General features: G+C 40.2%; 2 protein-coding genes across 7 annotated transcripts in view; both read right to left on the bottom strand.

Moving 5' to 3' along the window:
* The window catches only part of LOC113027103 (thromboxane-A synthase-like), a 32,960-nt gene extending 20,504 nt beyond the window's left edge, over positions 1–12,456 (bottom strand). For 2 of the 3 annotated variants that reach the window (XR_003272984.1, XM_026176591.1), the window contains exons 1-3: positions 11,987–12,456; positions 9,119–9,263; positions 8,532–8,625 (exon numbers count right to left, since the gene is read on the bottom strand). Coding sequence is in view for 1 of the 3 variants with exons in the window: in XM_026176591.1 (XP_026032376.1) it covers positions 8,532–8,625; positions 9,119–9,219 (195 nt within the window). In the remaining 2 variants the exon portion in view is untranslated. The remainder of the gene's footprint in view (positions 1–8,531; positions 8,626–9,118; positions 9,264–11,986) is intronic. The other variant, XR_003272985.1, reaches the window with a different exon arrangement.
* Positions 12,457–12,524: 68 nt separating this feature from the next.
* LOC113027106 (thromboxane-A synthase-like) lies at positions 12,525–21,409 on the bottom strand. Of its 4 annotated transcripts, none has more exons than XM_026176598.1 (14): positions 21,276–21,409; positions 20,964–21,026; positions 20,559–20,644; positions 20,355–20,407; positions 20,132–20,228; positions 19,898–20,014; positions 16,545–16,633; positions 16,288–16,436; positions 15,959–16,089; positions 15,518–15,874; positions 15,345–15,433; positions 14,527–14,664; positions 13,308–13,470; positions 12,525–13,206 (listed from the first exon to the last, which is right to left on the bottom strand). In XM_026176598.1, exons 2-14 carry the CDS (start codon positions 20,974–20,976, stop codon positions 13,126–13,128), a joined length of 1,563 nt encoding a protein of 520 aa, XP_026032383.1. In that variant the 5' UTR covers positions 20,977–21,026; positions 21,276–21,409; the 3' UTR covers positions 12,525–13,125. The 4 variants fall into 4 exon arrangements, with proteins under 4 accessions (XP_026032383.1, XP_026032379.1, XP_026032382.1 ...); XM_026176594.1 differs by having other exon boundaries at positions 20,559–20,652; positions 20,882–21,026; XM_026176597.1 differs by lacking the exon at positions 21,276–21,409 and adding an exon at positions 21,174–21,256 and having other exon boundaries at positions 20,559–20,652; positions 20,882–21,026.
* Positions 21,410–21,574: the final 165 nt, after the last annotated feature.

A 21,574-nucleotide genomic window follows, 5' to 3' on the forward strand; every position in this document is an offset into this window, starting at 1 on the left:
AGAAAATGTAGTGAGGAATAAAATTCCAAATGGATACCGGATTTTTAAGAAAATGTTTAGCCCAATTAATCTTAAATGTATTGTTTAGAGTAGTAAAATCCAAAACATTGAGACCACCGTGTTCATAGTCATTCATCAATACACTTTTTCTGATGTAATGTGTCCGGTTTTTCCAAAGGAAGTTGAAGAGCATTCGGTCAATATCCTTACAAGTTTTGCCGTCCACATGCAGAGAAATTGCTGCATAAGTCAGTCGAGACAGACCTTCTGCTTTTGAGAGCAATACCCTTCCTCTTAAACTTAAATCTCTCTGCAACCATTGATTTAATTTGGTTTGATATTTTTTAATAATTGGGGGAAAATTTAGTAAAATTCTGTCTTTTGGATCTTTGCAGATAATCAGACCTAAATATGTTGCTTCATTTTTAACTGTTATATTACAAATACTCTGAACATTACACTCTTTGACAGGTAATAACTGACATTTATTTAAGTTTAGGACCAATCCAGACCCTTTTGAGAAATCCTCTATTACACGTAAAGCAATTGGCACTTGGCTGGCATTTTTAAGAAAAATTGTGGTATCATCTGCCAATTGACTGATGACAATCTCTGTCTGCTATGTTTATACCCTTCACAGGGCTATTCGAAATATGAGAGGCAAGAATTTGGGTGCAAAGTAAAAAAAGATAAGGGCTAATCGGGCAACCTTGGCGTACACCTCGATTAAGACTAAAACGAGAAGTAGTGCCATTTTTCATTCTAATAGAACTATTAGCATTGGAATACAGAGTTTTGATAGCTGCAGAAGATATCACCAAAACCAAATTTCTGAAGTGTAAGAAATATAAATTCATGCTCAATTGAGTCAAAGGCTTTATAGAAGTCCAGGAGAAGGATAAATGAGTCATCAGATATTAATGCTGAGTAGTCCAGAATATCCAAGACGAGTCTAATATTATTGGAGATGTGTCTGTTTGTCATAAAACCAGACTGTGTCTCGTCTACAATATCGTCCAAAATATATTTAATTCTTCTAGCTAGCAATAGAGCTAATATTTTATAATCATTATTTAGGAGGCTTATTGGTCTCCAGTTGTCTATAAAAAGTAGGTCCTTCTTAGGTTTGGGAATTAAAGTAATAAGTCTCTGAGTAAGGCTGGGAGGAAGAGTGCCCCTTTCAATACTTTCATTATAAACCTGCAACAAAAAGGGTGCCAGCTGACAAGAAAATGATTTATAGAATTCAGCCACCAGCCCATCTGTACCCGGAGATTTGTTGTTTTTAAGAAATTCAATAGATGTCAATATCTCTTTTTCAGTAATTGGACTGTCACAAAAAAGCCTATCAGCACTTTTAATCATTTCAACATTGTTTACAGAGTCAATAAATTGGGTAGCGACCTTTGCGTTATAATTGGATTCATACAACTTTGAGTAGAAATTACAACAAAATTGAGAGATAATTTTTGCATCATCACTGACCGTACCATTTATATTCAATTTATGAATAGTATTGGTTTTAGATCTCTGTTTTTCTAAGCGGAAAAAATAAGCAGAATTCTGCTCTCCCTCCTCTATCCATCTTTTTCTTGAACGAACGAAAGCTCCTTCAGCTTTCTGGTGGTAAATCTCATTCAGTTTAGATTGAAAGGACCTAAGATGTAATCTATCCTCCTCCGAGACCTCGTCTGGTGGGAGTTGATATATTGCGGAAATTTGAACAATTAGATTTTCTTCTTCTGCTGCCCTTGACTTAGCTATTTTTGCCCCATACTGTCTCAACATTTTACTTGTCTCAAATTTAAAAATTTCCCAGTTTGTGCTATAGGAATTCACAATATTAGCCTTGTGTATAAAGTGCTTTAACAGTCGTGTAATTTCAGATTTTACAATTGTATGGCTCAGAAGCGAGCTATTTAATTTCCAATAGGAGGATCTATTAATTGCAATAGTAGGAAAGAGTTGCAGATTAATATATATTGCTCTATGATCCGTAAGTGGAGTTGTAAGGATATTGACCGTAACACTGTCCTTTGATAGACTACTTGATATTAACCAGAAATCAATACGTGATTTCCTTGAACCAGAACGGTTACTCCAGGTAAAAGATATATCATCAGGAAATTTGTCTCTCCAAATATCAGTTACATTAAATTTATCCATAAATGTTTCCAATCTCAAATTATTCCTAAAATGTTGTGCTGGTGGCCATCTGTCTATAGTGTCATTTAGTGAAACATTAAAATCTCCTCCAATTATTAAGTTTGAACTGGGATATTTAGAGAGCCAAAAACTAATCCTTGTATCTAAAGAGTCAATTAAATTATCATTTTCAGGTTTGGTATTATAGCCATATAAATTGACAATTATGAAAATGGAGTGATTGTGTTCTACTATCAGACAAATATAATGAACCAAAGAGTCACAATCTGAATGTAGAACAATACCTTCGAAGCTACCTTTGAGAGTTGTGACCCCAGCTGACCTCTCTGTGCCATGCGAATACCAAACATCGTTACCCCACTGAGACTTCCAGAAGTTCACATCAGCAGATACAGAATGGCTTTCTTGGAAAAAACAAAAATGACTTTTATATTTCTTAGCAAACAAAAATAAGGCTTTACGTTTACAGATCTGTCTCAACCCCCTGGCATTTAGGGAAACAATAGAAAATGACAATTAAGAAAACAAAAAATAAACAGCTAGAAATTTAAAGAACCAATATTGTGTGCTTAACAAAAAATAAACCTCACTAAGGGACCGAGCATTGCAAGGATGAAAATAACTCGGCAGAAATACACGAAATATTTTTTAGGATACAACTCAGGTGCTGAAACTTAAAGTGTCCTCACACTATAAATGAGGCATAGACTTAATGATCCAAAACGCCAGAAGGATCAATGAAAAACAGCCAACCAAGTCCAAGCAACTGTGCAACATTGTAGGGTCTTTTCCATTCCTTAGCTTCCCCCATATTCACCTCTCATTCTGAAGACGGGAAAACTTCTGTCCCATTAACAAAACCCCGGCATCCGACGTAATAGGCCTTTTTATTTTCTCTGCGAGCCTTCTCGATAATGGGCCACAACTTGCTCCGGCGCTCCCTCTCTTCTCTGGAAAGGTCCTCAGCAAACTTCAAGCCCCGGTTTTCCTTTAAGAATGGAGATGTCTTAGCTGCTTTCCACAGGCTATCTCTGGTTCTGCGGGAGATGAACTGGATGATAATAGGTCTGGGACTGGTGTTGTTTGGGCGTTTGGAGCCGACCCGATGTACGGTGTCAATGGTGTCATAAAGTTGGTTTTTACATTCAGGCAACGTAGCCTGACAAATCTCAACAGCAACCTTCCATGTATCCTCCTGTTGTTCTTCTTTGACACCAAACAGCCTGAGGTTCCACCGTCTGGAATATCGCTCGAGATCTGTGATTCTTTGCTGGTTTTTATCCATACGCTCTTCCTCTTTGGAGATTTTCTGCTCCAATGTGCCCACTCTGCATTTGACATCGTTTATCTCTTCGCATGCAAAGACCACAGTTTTTCTGATCCCGTCAATCTGTAGTGCAAGGTTATCCATTCTTTCGTTTATTAGTTTTGATAGAGTTTCAACAATATCCACGCTATCTCCCTTTGAATGCATCGCTTTCTTTGGCGCCGGAGACTGGCTGGGTGAGACGGGTAGAGATGGAAACTCGTCCATTACGTCCTCAGTTATTGGGAGAGGTAGTGAAAGAGCCGTATAGTCATGGCAGTTGTCAAGCAGTGGGTTCACCGACCCGGTTGTTTGGCTAGCATTAGCCTTTAGCAGTAGCTTCGTCTTGGAGCTAGACGAGGGTCTTTTATTGTCACGCTGTGACATTTTATCTCTTAATTGATCAAAATCAGTCCTTTTCTGGCTTAAATACCGTAAAAGCTTCTAAGGTCTGAGTTGACACAGTGTTGCTACCGTATTATAAGGTTACATTTGCTAAGCTCGGCAGTAAGCGTGTACTTACTCGGCCATCTTGGAACGCCCTCCAGCGGCAGTGTTCTTCTGCAGATGTCAATAAACGGCTGTGCTCCCTGGCTAGCTCACGGGAAGCAAGACCAAACGACACCTCCGTCTCCTCCTTGTCTGAGCTCGCCACATTGGTGTCAGAAGTGGGATGATGGTGGCACCCCATGTTCTGACCCGAGTGACTTTTCCCCCGCCGGTCGTGACCGGCCGGTGCGCCAAAAGAAGGCACCTGGACATTTGCAGGACTTTGTGTGGGGCAATGGGGTCGTCGGGGACGACTGACCCCTTAGGTGGGAGGCTATGTAGCGGGTCAGGGCTGTTCGGGGTTCTGTTTGTACAGTTATGTTTTGTTTATGTTGCCATAGTGACGGGTGACGCCCTCTCGCTGCGACGGTGTGTCCTTCCGGGGTCAGAGGGCGCTCTGTGTGTTGTTGTTGCTGTGCGGTTGCCGCGCTGAGCAGTTAGCTAGCGGCATATGGAACGCCAGGACTGCCATAATGAATTAATTAAATACACCATTAAATAATTAATTAAATGTGGCAATAATTAATTAAAATTGGAATTAATTAATTAAATAAATAGTTATGACACATGTAATTAATTAATTATTGACACATTTAATTAATTAATTATTGACACATTTAATTAATTATTTATGTATTTCACATTTTAATTAATTATTTATGTATTTCACATTTTAATTAATTATTTATGTATTTCACATTTTAATTAATTATTTATGTATTTCACATTTTAATTAATTATTGACACATTTAATTAATTATTTAATGATATATTTATTTATTTCATTTTGGCAGTCCTGGCGCCTGGCTCTCATCATGAAATAATTTTATCTGTCAGCCTCACCCATCAAACTCAGGGGGCGGGGTTAACGCTGATCGAGTCAAAACCATTGCTTTGGCCTGGTGGCCATTGTTTCTAGCACATAACAACCGGCATGTGGAAGCTAACAGAACTGAGCTTTGAAAAACCCTGTTTGTGTGTCACCAAATACCGTTTTAATATTTTTTTAGCCGAGAATGTAGTGGTTTAATCTTCATGTGTCTGGTCGGTTTGTCAAGATACAGCCTCTTTGCAAAAGTGTTTCGATGATTTCGGAGATGTCTGCCCAGTCTCACGGCAAAGCGTAGGATAGACCCGCTCGCCTCGCAAGCAATCCCACCGACAAAGCGCAGGCCCCGGTACACAGCTGTAGTAACCCCCGCTGACTTCTTTTACTGAGGTTATATTTATCGGTGTTTTATTTCCTGATGTTCTTATGTGTCCTACGTGTTTCAGTCGCCAATTCTGAATTATAACTAACATTAAAAACATGTTTAAGGAGGAGAGAGAGCAAATAAATCTGTTTAACATCTGATCTTTGGGTTTTTGTTCAGTAATCAGCGTGACCTGTTTAAATGTTTGAAAAGGAAGATTAGATATAAAAAACGTCAAACATAGACTCAGTCTGCCTTCACATTTGATATGAGGCCAGCACGTATAGTGGCCTCAGCAGGCTATTACTGAAATACACGTGCTATATCATAAACTATGATATAAATAGGGAGGTCCTATTAACATGTTTAGTTTTAAAGGACACCTTCCTGCCTTTAGTCTCATTCATGAGCGGTATTAGTTTTCTTCTAACATCCAGAAGTCTGCACGATGTGTTTCATAGTTTGTAACAAGCCTTTGACAGGTAAACATAACATGACCGAAAAAGCAAAAAAAAAAAAAGAGAGAGAGAGAGAGAGAGAGAGTGTTGACATAAGAAGAGAAAATGCTCTCAATTATGGAGACAGGCAAATGGTTCATTTATGTTTGATGTGTGTTTATTCCTCCCTAAATATCGTCGCTGAAGTTTGCCATGCACGTCAGATTTTCCTGCGCATTTTTATACCTCTGCCAACAGAGAGAGAAAAAAAATCACATTCTAACAGACAGCTGGTGCTTAGAATACAGTTGAATAACTATTAAAAAACAGATGATATTTAGATGATAGTTCAGTCTAACACATGTGCCAGTGAACCATTAAACGTCAGTGAAACTATGCAGTTATGAAACGTAACTTTAACCTCAGCCAAACCGATTTGCTCAGTTGTAAATAAAACAGCGAAGTAAACGTGACCCGACAGACAGAACCTGAGTGAATGAAGTCCAGCGTTTAACCACTGAGAGCTAAAACTAAGGTGAGGTTTCAAAGCTGTGTGCCGGTGATTGGACATCAGCCGCTGATGAAGCTGTTCGCCTATAAAGTGCTCTGTAAGGAAACAAGCTCCAGCAGCTCTGCGCTCGGGGAAAACACTATATTTACTTATCTTGTGCAGAAAAATGCGCTGACATTGCTTTATATCGAGCACCGGCTGCCCAGTTAAACTGTGACTATCACCAGGTAACGTAGGCGTGTTTCTTGAATTAGCAGCAGGTGTTAAACAGCTGACAGATGAGGAGGAGGAGGATGCATGCAGGTAAACTGAGGGTCTGTTGAGCTGATCGCTGGTTTCGTGAGAAAAATGTCAGCTCATTCTTTATGTTACAGAAGCACAGAGACACAAGACCAGGCGGAAAGAGACGATCGTTCGGTGAAAATGAGAATCTGCGAATGCAACATGTGGAACACGGAGAGTGGAATATGTAAACAAACCGGTTAACGTACCCCCTCGGTGCACTCTGCATGCTAATTGTTAGCAGAGCTAGTGAAATCTCTGAAAACATCTGAGCACTTTTGCAAAAATGTTCTATGTTGACAACCTGACCAGACATACGGCGCGACATTCGCGGCTAAAACACTGTTAAAAGTGTAGCTGGTGACAGAAAAACGGGGTATTTTAAAACTACACCACCACCATTGCTGCCTGTGATTTGATCTGCATTCTGGGATACCTGGCTGCCCCAAGTCTACACAAGCAATCGATTATCTAGGATCGACCTGTTTTGACTTACTTTGCACGGCAACCAATCAAATGTTAGAGAAGCTGCATGGGCAGCGTTAACCCCGCCCCCTGAGTTTGATGGGTGAGGCTGACAGATAAAATTATTTCAAGATGAGAGCCAGGCGCCAGGACTGCCAAAATGAAATAAATAAATATATCATTAAATAATTAATTAAATGTGTCAATGATTAATTAAATGTGTCAATAATTAATTAAAATGTGAAATACATAAATAATTAATTAAATGTGTCAATAATTAATTAATTAAATGTGTCAATAATTAATTAAAATGTGAAATACATAAATAATTAATTAAATGTGTCAATAATTAATTAATTACATGTGTCATAACTATTTATTTAATTAATTAATTCCAATTTTAATTAATTATTGCCACATTTAATTAATTATTTAATGGTGTATTTAATTAATTCATTATGGCAGTCCTGGCGTTCCATAGCGGCAGTGTTCTTCTGCAGATGTCAATAAACGGCTGTGCTCCCTGGCTAGCTCACGGGAAGCAAGACCAAACGATACCTCCGTCTCCTCGTTGTCTGAGCTCGCCACAATATTAAACATATCAGGTCCCCATAAGGAGAATCCTGTGCTAACGGCTGTCTAAATGACTCGGGTAAAGTTTGTAGCATGCTTGTTGTTTTTGTCTGCTTCCACTTGTCTTTGCACTAGGATGATGTCGGCGTAAATGTGCAGTCATATTCGTTGTGTTCCCACCAGTGCTGTCAGCGTTAATCTCGTTGAAATGACGTTAACGCCACAACAAGGCAAATCTCCGTTAACGAGCTACCCCTGCGTGGGGCTAGACAGCCAACACGTTAACGAGCTAACTGCGCTAACACACTAGTTCCCACCCATGTAATTGAGCATTGCGTGGCACATCCAACATACTGTTTTACTTTAGTCCATGACGCGCTTACCTTCAGGGTCATACGTCACATGAAAACCAAAATAATTCCAAACGCCAGATCTGAATGAGGGTGGGGGAGGTTCAATTTGCCATGTTGCAAGGAGAGCTTAACTTCTGTCTCGCTAGCTTGCCCTGCGCTCTTCCTTCTGACGATGCTGTCTGTGTTGAACACTCAGTGGATCTGCGCTCGACAGTGCAGCCTAGGCGGAGTAGTCGAACGCAGATTCACTGAGCGCTCAACACAGACATCATCGTCAGAAGGAAAGTTGATAAAATAAATTACAAATTTTGTATTGTTCGATACATATGCGTACCGAACCGAAAGCACTGTATCGAATGGTTCAATATCGATACGAGTATCGTTGCACCCCTAAAAACCAGTACCGGTACCGAAAAAAAGAAGATTTATTCATAACACACATGAAAAGACCCAGGGAAACCGAGTTAACGATAAAAACGATAACAAAATAACGCTGAAAACCAATAAAAACCCTGAAAACCACACATTTCACACCTGAGCCTCAACTCTCGCGGCCCGGTACCAAACGACTCACGGACCGGTACCGGTCCGAGGCCCAGGGGTTGGGGACCGCTGCTTTAAACCATCCCAGTTTGACACAAAATGAAGCAGATGTTGAAGGTAACTCTGGTCTTCCTTTGTTACACTGTATCTTACCTGCTGAAACATGAATAAGTTGCCAAAGAAAGGCACTGGCTTTGGATGTTTGATGCCATATCGTGAGAGGACTGAGAAGGGACGGACTGAATACCTACAGGCAAAAGTGCAGAAATGTGATGATGTGTTGTGAATGAAAGGATTAAACATCAAGCTCATTAACTCTTAGATAGTTTTATTTTTATTTTTTTTATCCTAATGATACTTTCTTTTTCCTTCACTGACATCTCATATTGAGAGTTCATGTGAACAGCGACCAAAATGTAAGTTCAATAATTAACTCCTTTTAAGTGCTTAGTTTGCCATGAAATAATGTGGGAACAGGCCTCCCCTGCCTATCAGTCAATTGTCCAATTACCTTTGAGTCTATGAAAATGGGTGACTGTGGATATACATAATATGTAACATATAGTATATATTGCTGTATTTTCACAGCAGAACAATATGTCACAAATAAACATACTAAGGTTTTATTTCCAGCTAAGTGTGGTGGAGTACAGAGAAAACTGACATAAAATGTGTCATTATCCAAAAACTGTCCGACTGTCCATCATAAATAAACAAATACTGAACATTTGTTCACTCACCAGTAAAGGAGACCGAGGAAAATGAGGAAGAGGCTGATTGTCACAGATATTCTGCTGACCTCAATGTTGAACATGTTTAAAAAGTCACCTGCAGCCTGCATGTTGGAAAATCTTGTTTTCTATCCTCAGACTGAGATGAAAGTTCCTGCGCAGAAAAACAAGAAAAAGGGTTTAAGTTAACAAAAAGAACTAGATTGAATATAATGCACGTACAAAAACAGGAAGCCATAAAAATACTTGCAAAACAGGTCTTTAAAACAAAAGAATTATATACCCCCTTCATAAATCTTTTTGCCTACAGTGTATTTACCAACTGAAGTAAAGTTATAAGACATAAAAACAGACAGAAACGTCGGAAATCACCACAGCAGAGAAACCAGAAGTGTTATATAGCAAGGTAAAAGTCATTTTATATAAATACTTTAGATTAGTGATGTGACGTTCTGTATCGAGGCTTCAAAGCTTGTGTCGAGTAATTGAGGGGGCGTTTCCGCGATGCACGTATCGAGGCTTGCTTCATTTATGGGAGGAGCTGAAAATGATGACGTCCGAAGCCTCGCTGCCCGGCTGTACCACGTGACTGGTTCATGAAGCGGTTCGAACTTTGCCGCGAGATATGACAGCGATATAAAGCCCTCAGACTTCATTCAAAATGTGGGTGTTTGATGGAGAGTTGCGGTTAGTGAGAGTTTGGAGACCGTTTGGAGGTTTATGAGAGTGAGGAGAGAAAGTCAGGAGAGAATGGAGCCAGCTAAGAAGAGGAGGATGTCCTCCCCTGTGTGGGAACATTTTGATTTTATTCCTCCCAACAAGGTATGTAAATTTCTACAGAAGATATATTTTCATAATACTGATGGTGCGATACAATTTATGTTAAGCTGTCGTTACTTTTGTACAAGGTGAAGTGTTTGCTATGTGCCAGGGAGCTGGGATATAACAACAACACCTCATCCATGCTTAGGCACTACAGAGCTTTGCATGAGAATAAGGGGAACACCGATTGTGGAGCAAGACCAGGTGAGCCATCAAATGCCATGATAATATAGCATGCAGTAATGTTACTAAATGATATAACAATATTATACAACTGTTATAAGTTACGTGTGTGATATTTATATTTGTGCTTTGTCTTTATTGTCTTTCCTCAGGAGAACAATCTCCAATAGATGAAGACCTGGTTAGCATGGTGATTGAGGACTCCCAGCCATTTAGTATTGTGGAGGACAAAGGATTCAAAACATTTGTTAAATCATTAAATCCTAGCTATGTTCTCCCCACTAAAAACGTCATAAAAGCAGTGAAAATGTAGTTTTTACTGAATAAAATGTGAACAGGCAGGACTGAGGCCTCAGTCTGTAGCTGTCCATACCTCAACGTTACAAAAGCACAACCACTGTCCACACCCCAACCACACCTCACCTCACAGTAAATGATCATTTCCATTTTAAGCATTTCCAAATGATCATTTTCCATACTGCCAGCATAAATATACACAGTATACTGCCATCACTACAATATACTTTTAAAGTTATTTTATTGGTTTTTAAATGTCTTAATGGTCTTGGGCCTTCTTATCTCTCAGATTTGCTTTTACCATATGAACCCTCGCGGACCCTGAGGTCCTCTGGTACTGGCCTTTTGATTGTCCCTAAAGTCAGGACACATACTCACGGAGAGGCAGCTTTTCAGTGGTATGGTCCTCGTCTGTGGAACAACCTGCCGGAGGAGCTCAGGGCCGCAGAGAACGTACATGTTTTTAAGAACAGGCTCAAGACCCACCTTTTTAATTTAGCTTTTACTTAACGTTTATCTATTTTATGCTTATTTATTCTATCCTGTTATTCTATTATTAATTTAGGCTTTACCTAATATTTACTGATTTTATTCTTATTCATTTTTTAATCTTCTTACTCTATTTATATTTATATTTATATTGTATCCCACTCTTATTTTTTTTAAAATTCTGTATATACTCTTATTAGGTCATATCTCCAGTGTTTCCTCGGAGGGCGCTCTCTGCACCGGGGCTGTGATCGACCGTGGCTGCTGGGTCTCTGGGGTCCTCTCAGCCTGGCTGGGGGGCTTCTTTGCCTCCCTCCTGCTGTGTGCCCAGCCTGGAGGCTGCGGTCTGTGACCGGCTCCCGGTGCAGACGGCTCCCTGTGATAGTGTTTCCTCACTTGGCTCATGCGAACCCAGCCCAATTTTACTCTTTAAGTAAGTGTGTGTGTGTGTGTGTGTGTGTGTGTGTGTGTGTGTGTGTGTGCGCGTGGGGGGGGGGGGGTATCCATGATCGTTTATGTTAATGAAAGTGTGGGGAGTGAGTTGGAGGGGCGGGGTAGGCTGCTTTTAACCACGTAAAGCACTTTGTGCTACATCTTTGTATGAAAAGTGCCTTATAAATAAAGTTTGATTGATTGATTGATACATGTTTTACACACTCCTTTTGTTGTTGACATTTACAGGCTGTTTGCAAAAGGCCACACTCTTCAAATTCATGCCAACTAATATTTTTACGTCCAGTACATGTCCTACTGGAGCAAATGAAGCTTCAAGACGCTTTGCGCTGGGGTGAACCAATTGGATGAAAAGCTTCAGTGCTTCATGAAGCTTCATGTGCCCATCACTAGTTTAGCTGGATCTGTAGGGACCACTAACCACTGAACAAGTGAAACCTAACCTACCCTTTTTCTCTCATTTACTAACGGTCCTTACCTGTGGCGCACAACTCATTTACTCATGTGATGCTAGGTTAGCTTGCTGATGAAATAAAGGTTTCCATCTAACTAATATCACTAACATGTTTCTATTACTTGTGTCTTTATAATATTAACACCGCAACATTCAGCATATGAGAAACACACACTCACCTCACCTTCTTCGTCCTTCGCCCAGGTTTTGTAAATATAATAGTCACGTCTTCCTCTTTTTGACAACAGCTCGTCACTCCACAGGAAGCTGCGTCGTCTACTGCCCCCATCTGCACCGGAGTGGAAAGGCTCTTCTTGCGTTTCCCAGAGAGACATTTGTGACATTGTTATATTAAACATGCCCAATTATTTCGTACGGAAGCACAAGATGATAATACCAAACATAACATTGTTACTTTTACAGAATATATTTAAAATATTCAATGATTTTTTTTCTGGATGGTAATGGACAGAGTCTTTTCCTGTCGTTTCTGGGTATTTGGTACAGATCGATCACCATATACAGAATGTGGGTTTAATTTCAGGTAACAGCAAATATAGCGTAATTCTCCTTTAGACTGGGACACAGAGGATTTTCATTTCTTGTGTGTTCTGGTGGTTTGTAACTCAACTGGTGTCAGATCAAGTACACTGACCATTAAAATTTAAGGATAAACCATTGATTTGCAACGTTTGCACAAAAAGTAGATGAAGCAGGTGAATAACAGTCGGGATTTAATGTGGCAAAATTAGCATGTGCCTCCTTTACATATGCTCCATCTTTTTGCCAAATATCATGGAATGGAGCCATTTGATTATTTGTGGTATTTTGCTGACAGACAGCACTGAAAACCTCAAAATCAGGACTGAAATCATAAGGCTGCCGGTCACAATTCCTCACACTGTTTGAAAGAGACAGTGAGTGATTAATCGGATCAACTTTCCTGTAAAAAATGATTCATTCAATGTTTTAAACAACAAGCGCATAAAAACTGCAATAAAGTGTCTATTTATATATGTGCATCAATACAGAAAATCTTCTTGTGAAATATTTTCTCATGTGGCATTCCTTCCATTTGATATGTAAATTGTCAAACTGTTCCAGTCACAAAATTATAGTTAATATTTTCTAAAACATTTGAATGAATCTGCAGTAAATCCCTTATTATATTTAGTACATTCAAATCTAAAATATTTCAATGTTGTGATTTTTCAAGCATCTCCCAAGTACTGGATTAACTTGAACTAAGACAGTTGAACTTATTTTGCAGTCTGGTGAAAATGATCCAGTCATTCGATAGAGAAGTCAGCAGACAATCTCACTTGCTCCTTCTGGAAATTTTCACACAAACACCATTTTTAGGACCAAGAGTGCTTAACGACTTCAACTCAAGAGGAACCTGAAAAAAAGAGTGCCCTCGATAAAACAAACATCTTTTTTCAGGACTGGCTGTTAATGAACATTCATGAGATTTGCTGAGCAGCTCTAAGTCAAACGTACCTCAGTCTTAGAGCAAGCAGTGATGTTGAAGTTGTGGAACAGATGCATTAAAGCCAGTTTGATTTCAAGCTGGGCGAGCTTCATTCCCACACAGTTACGGGGGCCAGCCCCAAATGGTAGGTATACGAATGGATGTCGACTGGCCTTGGCCTCTGGTGTAAACCTGGGGATCAACAGCAAGTTGTTGTTTTTAAAGTTGAATGAAAAGCATTGGAAACTAAAAGACCACATTCTTAATGAGACAAATTTCTCTTGCTACTTTATACAATGGCATAAAACTACTGTTATCTTGAACTGAGATATTTAACTACATGAAAAATATTACATGATACAGTTCTGTTCATAGTTTTTATGGAAAGAATTTCTAGGCATAGCCATGTGACAGAAAGTTCCCATTTTGGTGACCTTTGAATCTCCTCGTTGCTATTTGCAGGTGATGTGGGTCTCTTGGCTTCATCTGGTGGTTGTCTCCAGCACTCACTGGAGCGGTTTCCAGCCGAGTATGAAGTGGCAAGAACGAGAATCACAACTCCAAGGTGGAGGCCATGGTTCTTAGCTGAAAAGGGTGGAGTGCCTACTCTTTTCAGGGACGAGTTGCTACCCCAAGTGCAGGGGTTTAAGTATCTGAGGGTCTTATGAAGACCCTCAGAAGTGAGGGAAAAATGGAGTGGGAAATTGACAGACAGATTGGGGCCACTGCTGAAGAGATGTGGAGGCTGCATTGGTTCGTTGTGCTAAAGAAAGAGCAGAGCATGAAAGCAAAACTCTCAATCCAAGTCCAGCAACTCCAAGTCCAGCAACTGGTCTCTTCAGTTTCCAGACTGTTGTTAAAAAGAGGAGATACTACTAACTGATACTACTAACTACTGACACTGCAATGTGCCAACTCCCAACAAATTCAAAATCAAGCTATATCTCAGTTTAAATGTTCTATTTTGAATAAATTATGGGTTTATAAGATTTGTAAATAAATGCATTGTTTTTATTTATATTTTACACTGTGTCCCAACTTTTTGAATTGAGATTGTATTTGTGGGTTGCAGATGTGATAATTTCACTACACAAAAGTGTTTACCACACCCAAAAAATGTATTTGTACCACTGTACAGAAAAATATTTAATATGTTGTTAATATACAGCTGAAATCATGTTAATAAGTCAACATTTGACTGCAGTCATAAGTCAGTCTCTTTACTCGTTTCAGACAGAACTGAAGCACCTCTCAGGAATGAACTTCTCAGGCTCGGGCCAGTGTTCTGGGTCATAATGGAGGAAGCCTGCAGGGATCTCCAGTTTTGCTCCTTTAGGAAGTTGCTGACCATTCACCACACAGTCATGATCTATTTCTCGTGCAAACCTTAGTGGGAAAATTTCAAAATTACACAGTTACAGAATGGTCACACACAGTATCGACAGAAGAGCTGTAACTTTATTTACTTTATTTATTTACTTTATTACGTTATGTAATTCCCTGACCACTGCCACCCCCAGAGAAACTAAAGGGGGAAAACAGTGAAAATAAATTTAACATCATTATCAGAACTGTTATTTCCTTAATTTATTTGGACTTTTAAGCTCTATTGCTTTTTGCTGTCAGTTATAGTTGCCATTGCCTCTCTTGCCTCCCCTGCTCTCTATTTCTGTACATAGCTCCATTCAAAGAAGAAGAGTTTAAGCGTAATGATAGCTACAAAAGCATTTTTAATGCATCTGGATCCAAATGTGAACAGAGCTTAACCCAAATGTCAAAAGATCAGAAAACATCTGCATTGCTGAACCCATCTTTGATCTTTCAACAGTAATGATGATGATGATGATGATAATAATAATAATAATAATAATAATAATAATAATAAGAATAAGAAGAAGAAGAAGAAGAAGAAGAAGAAGAAGAAGAAGAAGAAGAAAGGTTTTCCGGATGATAGCATTATGGCTATACCCCATGAAAAGCTAATTAAGGGACAATGCTGAAAATCTTCCTATATCACAGGGTACCAAAGCTACCCCACTGTAGCCCCAATTGACATCCTTCTTTACCTGAATCCAGGAGGGTAGAGGCGTAATGCTTCACATATAACCATGTCCAAATACTTCAGCTCCTGCACATTTGTGTAATCAGGTGAGTCCTACAAAGCAAACAGCATGACAATCAATGACTGTCCACAACTGCATGAATCAAAATAGATCAGAACCAACTGTAAAACACTCACATGTCTAGTGTAGAAATCATCCACCTCTTTCTGTACTTTGAGTTGACATTCAGGGTGGAGGGCCAAGAGGTAGCAGGTGAACGCCAGAGTGCTGCTACTGGTTTCATAGCCTGCCAGGAGGAAGATGAAAGCCTGACCAACAATCTCATCCTCAGTCATCATCTTTTTCTGTGGACGCCTGACAGACGGCTCCTGTGAATGAGGAAGGTCATTTTCCTGAACTTTGCCTGAAGACTGGGTCTGCTGGTTGTTGTCACTGATCTCATCGGTGTCATTTGAAGTGTCAAAGCGCTCCAATGACACACACTCTTCGGTGGTTCGAGCATCTAACATCAGCTGAAGGAAGTCTCTACGTCTCTACGTGTAAAAGAAATAAATAAGAAAGATAGGAAAATGACAGTTTCAAAGCCACACACAGATTTAGGAAAGTCTGAGATTCACCTGCTCAGGAGGCTGCTCCTCTCTCTGCTTGATGATTTTGTGAATGCTGTTAATGAAGAAATGACTCATCTTGTCTCGTCTTTTGTTGGGTATGAACCTCGACAGAGGAGCCATGATGGAGGGAAAAGCAACTAAAGACAGAAACACACAAATCTGCAGAGAACTGTATACACAGGTATATCAACAAAAATGCTTAAATACTTCTTTGGCATATTCTACATCTATTTAACCTTTCTGAAATTCTTTCTTACAATTCTTTGTGATCAACTTTCTCTTTTAATGTCCTACATAAATATCTGAAATTCAATTGTGTTATAATAATGACTCACAGAAAAGTAACAAGACAGACTTGAAGAAATCATTGGTGAAGGCCATCTGAGCGTGTTGGACAAGTGGGTCATCTGGGTTATTCTGCGAGTCCACCTGAGTTGCAAATGCCACACTGGCAATAACATCCATGGTAAAGTAGCCAAAGTATCTGCAAAATAGCATCAAATTTTAGAAATATGAACAGTGAAAGAAAAAATACAGTAGAAGTAAAGTAGACAAACTGCTTTCAGGCTTTCATCATTGTTTATGTATTTACCTGTGGATATCAAAGGCCTCTCCTGACTCAGCGTAGACATGCAAATTCTTCATCAGGGTATCAATGGCTGTGTTGATGAGCGGAACCATCTACACTCAAATGGAGAGATAATGACAGATGCAAAATAGTCCTATAAACACTTCAGTGAATCATAATGGGTCCATAAACATAAAAAATGGGGGACAGGTCCATGTAATTCCATAAACACCACTACCACAGCTACTTAAATTACACATACAACATAGTTCCAGGAATCTAAGTTGTCAGTTGGGATCCTATGTTGTCGGGAGGCTTTTGCAATCTGGTAGGGTCTCCCATGTCAAATTGGTCCTGGGTGAGGAACCAGACGAAGGGCGATTCAGACAACTATTGTCAGTGCAAAAACAAGGGAACAGTTTACCCTGCGCTTCATAGGGTTACTGGGACACCACCCTGGAGTCATGCCTGTAGAGGGTGCGTGGGGTTCCATGCCTTAGCCTATGGGGCACGGCTGGGCGCAGGGTATTGGGACATGGAATGTCACCCCTCTGTTGTGGAAAGAGCCTGAGCTAGTGCTTGAGATTGAATGATACCGGCTATATATAGTTGGGCTCACCTCAAAGCATGACTTGGACCCTAGAACCAGCCTCCCGGAGAGGGGCTGGGCTCCAGCCTGGTAGTGATGTGTTGGTCGCGAACGAAATGGCTCTTAGAGCCGGATCTTTGACGTGAACGACGCGAGCCAGCTCCTTATTGCGAGCCGTGGTTTTTTCTTTTTCTTTCTCCCACCCTCTCTCGCACTTTTTTCCCGCTTCACTCCACATGCGAGCCTTGTGCTTTGCGCTGGGCAGAGGGGGGAGGGGCGGTAGTTACACTCGCAGTAGCACAGGAACAGAGCGGGAGGGAGAGAGAGAGAAAGAGAGCCAGGGACAACAACGTCACATTAGAAAGGTATAGTAATCATCCACAACTTTTTTCAGTTGTGGATGATAAAGGATTCAGAAAGTTTATTCATGCAGGCCCATATGACAGAGAATGTGCATCTTCTTTTTGTTTTCATATTTTAATTTATATTTAATTGTGTTGTGGTTTGCAGTGTTTTGTGTTGTTTCATTTTAAATTTGTTTAAAAGGAAAAAGCTGAAAATGTAAATAGTTAAAAGTTGAACTGTGACTAGTTGGTTTTTGTATTATATGATTTATTTATTACATTTTATGTGGAGTGAATAAATAAAAGTATATTTACGGTGGCCCCTACAAACAAAGCACGTACAAACTTCAAAACACGTACAAACCCTGAAGCACGTACAAACTTCAAAACACGTACAAACCCTGAAGCACGTACAAACTTCAAAACACGTACAAACCCTGAAGCACGTAAAAACTCCAAAACACGTACAAAACACAACAGAAGTGCTCCAGGATGCTAGGCCCAGTGTTGAGCTTTTGTTACCTCGTGGCTACACAAGCCAGCAAGTACCAACGACCGGATTTGGTGTGTGGTAGTAACAGGTAAATGAACATATATGAATGCTTGTGTATAAATACACAAACAATACACATATGCTTTCAATTGTGTAATTTAAGTGATCTAGGTAGCTCTGTTTTGAAGTTCAGTTAACGCTAGAAATGTGTTTTGGAGTTTGTATGTGTTTTGTGTCTAGGGGTCACTGTATATTTTTATATATAAACATATATAAATAAAACCACTTTTTTTTACATTAGTAATTCCTTTTGTGCATAATTTTATATTATTGTTAATAATAAATTAATTAAAGCAACAAAACAACCTGAAGAGCCGGTTGGGAGCTGAAAGAGCCGGCTCTTTTTAGTGAGCCGAGCCGAAAGAGCCAGAATTCCCATCACTACAGCCTGGAGTTGCTCTCGCTGAGAGGCAGCAGGCTGGGGTGGTTATTCTGTTATGCCAGGGGCGATTTTAGCCCAATCAAAGCACCCCCAAAGATTTCTTCCTTTTTTTGACAATATTTGCTATTTGTGTGACACACTGCTAAAAATATAAAAAGCATACAGTACTTGGTTGAGACATAACATTTGGTTTGTTCCAGCTCCACTCTCCCCTGCTCTGGCTCTAGTGCTGTTGCTGCCAGAGCGCTGCTGGCTGAGACGCAGCAGAGCGGAGGTGGAAGTGCCTGGTTTAAAACAGGACTGTTTAGCTGCATTTTACCTTCAGTTACTGTCCGAAAGTCTCCTTATATTTCAATCGCATCGCTATAAGTGCAATGTTAATTTCTGCCGATAAGTTCCACTTTGTTCTTACTGTTTGCTGCGGTGATGACGTCACATGCTTTTACGACAGTCCTGCCGTATCACGAGTCGGAGGAGCACTAGGCATGTTTTTCTCCATGAGTGCGGGGGAATAGCGATCTCCAGCCGTGTGCGTTCCTGTGCAAATAGCCACACGTCTGTCCACCCCTCCCACCATGTTCAAACATAAATTTCAATCAATTTTATTATTGTATCATCAGATCTGTGGCTGTATGTTCTGGACACTCGAGTGCCAACTGATCACCACCTGGTGGTGAGTTGGATCAGGTGGGGAGGGAGGATGCTGGACAAACCTGGTGCACCCAAACGTGTAGTGAGGGTGTCTGAATAGACCATGTTCAGCACCTCCACAGCTGAGGCTGCTGCACTGAGCTGCAACTGTAAGGTGTTTTGTACCTTGGTGGTAAACAAACCGAATGGTGGACACCGGAGGTAAAAGGAGGTATCAAGCTGAAGAAGGAAGCCTGTCAGGCTTGGCTAGCCTGTAGGACTCCAGGAACAGCTCTTGGGTGCCAATAGACCAAGCGGAACACGGCTCAGGCAGTGGCTGCAGCAAAAACCTGGATGTGTTGGGTGTTTCCTGGACAGAATATCTAGTTGTATCCAGGTGGTGGGGGGGTTTCCACTTTGGTGGCCTCAGGATTTCATCTTAGCGTTTTGGCTTCATTAGGTGATGACTTCCAGTTTGCACTGGAGCGGTTCGTGACTGAGTACAAAGCAGCATGAATGAGAATTAGCACCTCCAATCCAAGACCATGGTTCACAGCTGGAAAAGAGTGGAGTGGCCACTCTGGGTCATGGACAAGTTACTGTCCCAGGTGGAGGGATTTAAGTATCTTGGGATGTTGTTCATGAGTAGCTTGCAAGAGAGAAGAGAGAGCTTAGGATAAAAGTGAAGCTCTCGAGTTACCGGTCTACGTCCCCCCAGATGAGCTGGAAGAGGTGACTGGGGTGAGAAATTTGGCCTTCCCGTCTCAGAATGTTGCACTGGCGACCCAAACCCGGATAAGCACCAGAAGATGAGATGTGATGTCATGTATCTTATTTCATCTTATCTTATCTCACTTAATGAGAACTTTATTTTCTCACTTCTTTCATCTTGGCAGCACTGAAAGATGGGGTCAGGACACTCCGTACTCGTTTCCACTGTTCATTCCTTAACTGGAGAAGGCAATCAGATACAGGCTTTTTGGCAAACACAAATTTCTGCAGAGAGATAAGAGAGCACAGGCAAAACAATCTGTAATAACCCCTCAGTAACTCTTGTGTTATAATCAGGAATAAACACACATGTTGCATCTTTGCTTTGTATAATTTCCTTACATTCCTGTTAGGGAAGTTGCTGAAGTCCTTCACCAGCAATTGTCTGAGCATATCAGGGTCTGCTACCACTATCACTGGTGTCCGGCCCAAATAATACCTGAAGTATGAGTCCAGACAAAACATGATGGGTAAAGTATCATCTCAAACTGTAGATTATTTATAGAAGCAAAATATTCACAATCTTATTTCAGTAGTTGCTGTTGTAGGATGTATTTTTACTTACCCACATACTTTACCATATGTTTTGACAAGATCATTCAGAGGTTTGAAAAAACCCTGAAAAGAATATTTGAAAAACACAGTCGATGTAACAGTCAGCTGACAATAATGACACAAATATGAGAACAAGGACACCATCCCAGTTTGATGCAAAATCAAGCAGACATTGAAGGTAACTCTGGTCTTCCTTTGTTACACTGTATCTTACCTGCTGAAACATGAATAAGTTCCCAAAGAAAGGCACTGGCTTCGGATGTTTGATGCCACATCGTGAGAGGACTGAGAAGGGACGGACTGAATACCTACAGGCAAAAGTGTTGAAATGTGTTGTTTGTAGGTTGAATGAAAAGAATTTGTGTCAAATGCAGTAAAGAACAGAGCTCACCTTTACCTGGATTCTGTCTAGAGTTATTGTTGCATTCGTTTGCACTGCCTGCTCTATAAAATGTCAATGTATGTGTTTTATGGCACTAGCAGATTATCTACGTGTCCTTATTTCCCTTGAAAAAAGTGTATCATTGACATACTCACCAGTAGAGGAGACCAAGAAAAATGAGGAAGAGTGTCACAGATATTTTGCTGGTCTCAGTGTTGAATACATTTAGAAAGTCACCTGCACCCTGCATGTTGGAAAATCTTCTCTCAGTTTTCAATCATTAATAGGAGAAAAAGGCCCCTGGAGAGAAAAACAGCAAAAAAGAATTAGTTATACTAATATTTTTATTCAATACTTTAGTCATGACTTTCACTAGAACAAAGCATTTAAAGGTATTGTGCAGAAATTCAGGCTTTTGGGGAAATAAACACCTACCAAAGACCATACATCTATTCCATGTTGTCAAGCCGCTTTGTCCCCGATCAGTTGTGTAGTTTCTTCCAAGACTTTCTACTTACTGAAGCTTTTTTTGTAGCCTTGAGAACTCACCTGAAGAGGAGAGATGTCTGTTCCTATTGTATCCACTTCTGTTTTGTGCACACAAATGTTAAACCACAGATAAAATAGTAACTACAGATTTGGATTGCCTCACCACCTCCATAAATGAGACAGAGCAGGGTAAAGGTAATGAGTTAAAGAGCTGCTATTGCACAAACTTTTAGGGGTCCATAGTTCAGCTTTGCTTTTCTTTAGTCAACTGTCTGAACCTGTATTGCAGTTTTTAACCCTGATGTAACTCATGTAATGTTACGCTAGCCAAAGAAAATTACTTCTTGAAGAAAGAAGAT

The sequence above is a fragment of the Astatotilapia calliptera genome, chromosome 7 (genome assembly GCF_900246225.1).
Source record: "Astatotilapia calliptera chromosome 7, fAstCal1.2, whole genome shotgun sequence".
Taxonomy (NCBI): Eukaryota; Metazoa; Chordata; class Actinopteri; order Cichliformes; family Cichlidae; genus Astatotilapia; species Astatotilapia calliptera.

Bases quoted from the DNA above. Each gene is read 5' to 3' on its own strand.
- LOC113027106 (XM_026176594.1), bottom strand. From the start codon at position 20,976: ATGCAGGGTGCAGGTGACTTTCTAAATGTATTCAACACTGAGACCAGC. The intron at 16,437-16,544 runs GTAAATACATAA...GCTATTTTGCAG, and splicing joins GAGGCCTTTGATATCCACAG to ATACTTTGGCTACTTTACCA. The intron at 15,434-15,517 runs GTGAGTGTTTTA...TTTGCTTTGTAG, and splicing joins ATGATTTCTACACTAGACAT to GACTCACCTGATTACACAAA.